The 595-nt window shown below is 45.2% G+C and overlaps 1 protein-coding gene across 1 annotated transcript in view; it reads left to right on the forward strand.

The window, feature by feature from the left end:
• Positions 1-280: 280 nt before the first annotated feature.
• Positions 281-595, forward strand: part of LOC125043357 — an 8,025-nt gene continuing 7,710 nt past the window's right edge. The window contains exon 1 of the mRNA XM_047639442.1: positions 281-343. Coding sequence (XP_047495398.1) covers positions 310-343 — 34 coding nt within the window. The 5' untranslated portion in view covers positions 281-309. The remainder of the gene's footprint in view (positions 344-595) is intronic.

The following is a 595-nucleotide window of genomic DNA, read 5'->3' on the forward strand; positions in this document are numbered from 1 at the left end:
TCGATCAAAGTTTTGTTTCTCTAAACCCCGAAATGCCTTAGTCGTTCTGCGATACTCTCTTCAGAAACGTCATGGAAAAAAAAAAATAAAGATAAAAAATAAAAAAGGGTAAAAAGCGTTTCCGGCAATTAATACTGCTTCTGTCTGCCGTTCACTGAGACTCGTGTAAGCCTGACATCGAAAAAGGGCGAGTGTGTCTGAGCCAAATCAGACACGCAGTCTCCCGGCTGTTCTCTTCCAATCAATGCTCTGTTGTGGACGCAGTTGGCGCATGAGCTCACTGCCGCTTCCAGTCACAGCTGAGGCAAGATGGTGGCCGCGAGGGCTGCGCTCGTCTACCTAAGTAAGAATTGGTGCCTTTTGGGGGACTTCAGGTTGTGCATTATTAGGCTGTATTTTAGAAGGATTGGCTTTCTTACGTATGGTTATTTTTAAAAGGCTACTGAGCGAAGTGAATGGGAATGCCTTTGAGACAGTGTGGAGGGGCGGATTGTATGCCGCACTGGAGGTCAATAATACTTTGGATATTATTGTCAGAGGATCCCGCCTTCTCGAGTCCTTGTCTTAAACATTTCTCAATTGTTACAAACTTGCG

Source organism: Penaeus chinensis, chromosome 33 (assembly GCF_019202785.1).
Source record: "Penaeus chinensis breed Huanghai No. 1 chromosome 33, ASM1920278v2, whole genome shotgun sequence".
NCBI lineage: Eukaryota > Metazoa > Arthropoda > Malacostraca > Decapoda > Penaeidae > Penaeus > Penaeus chinensis.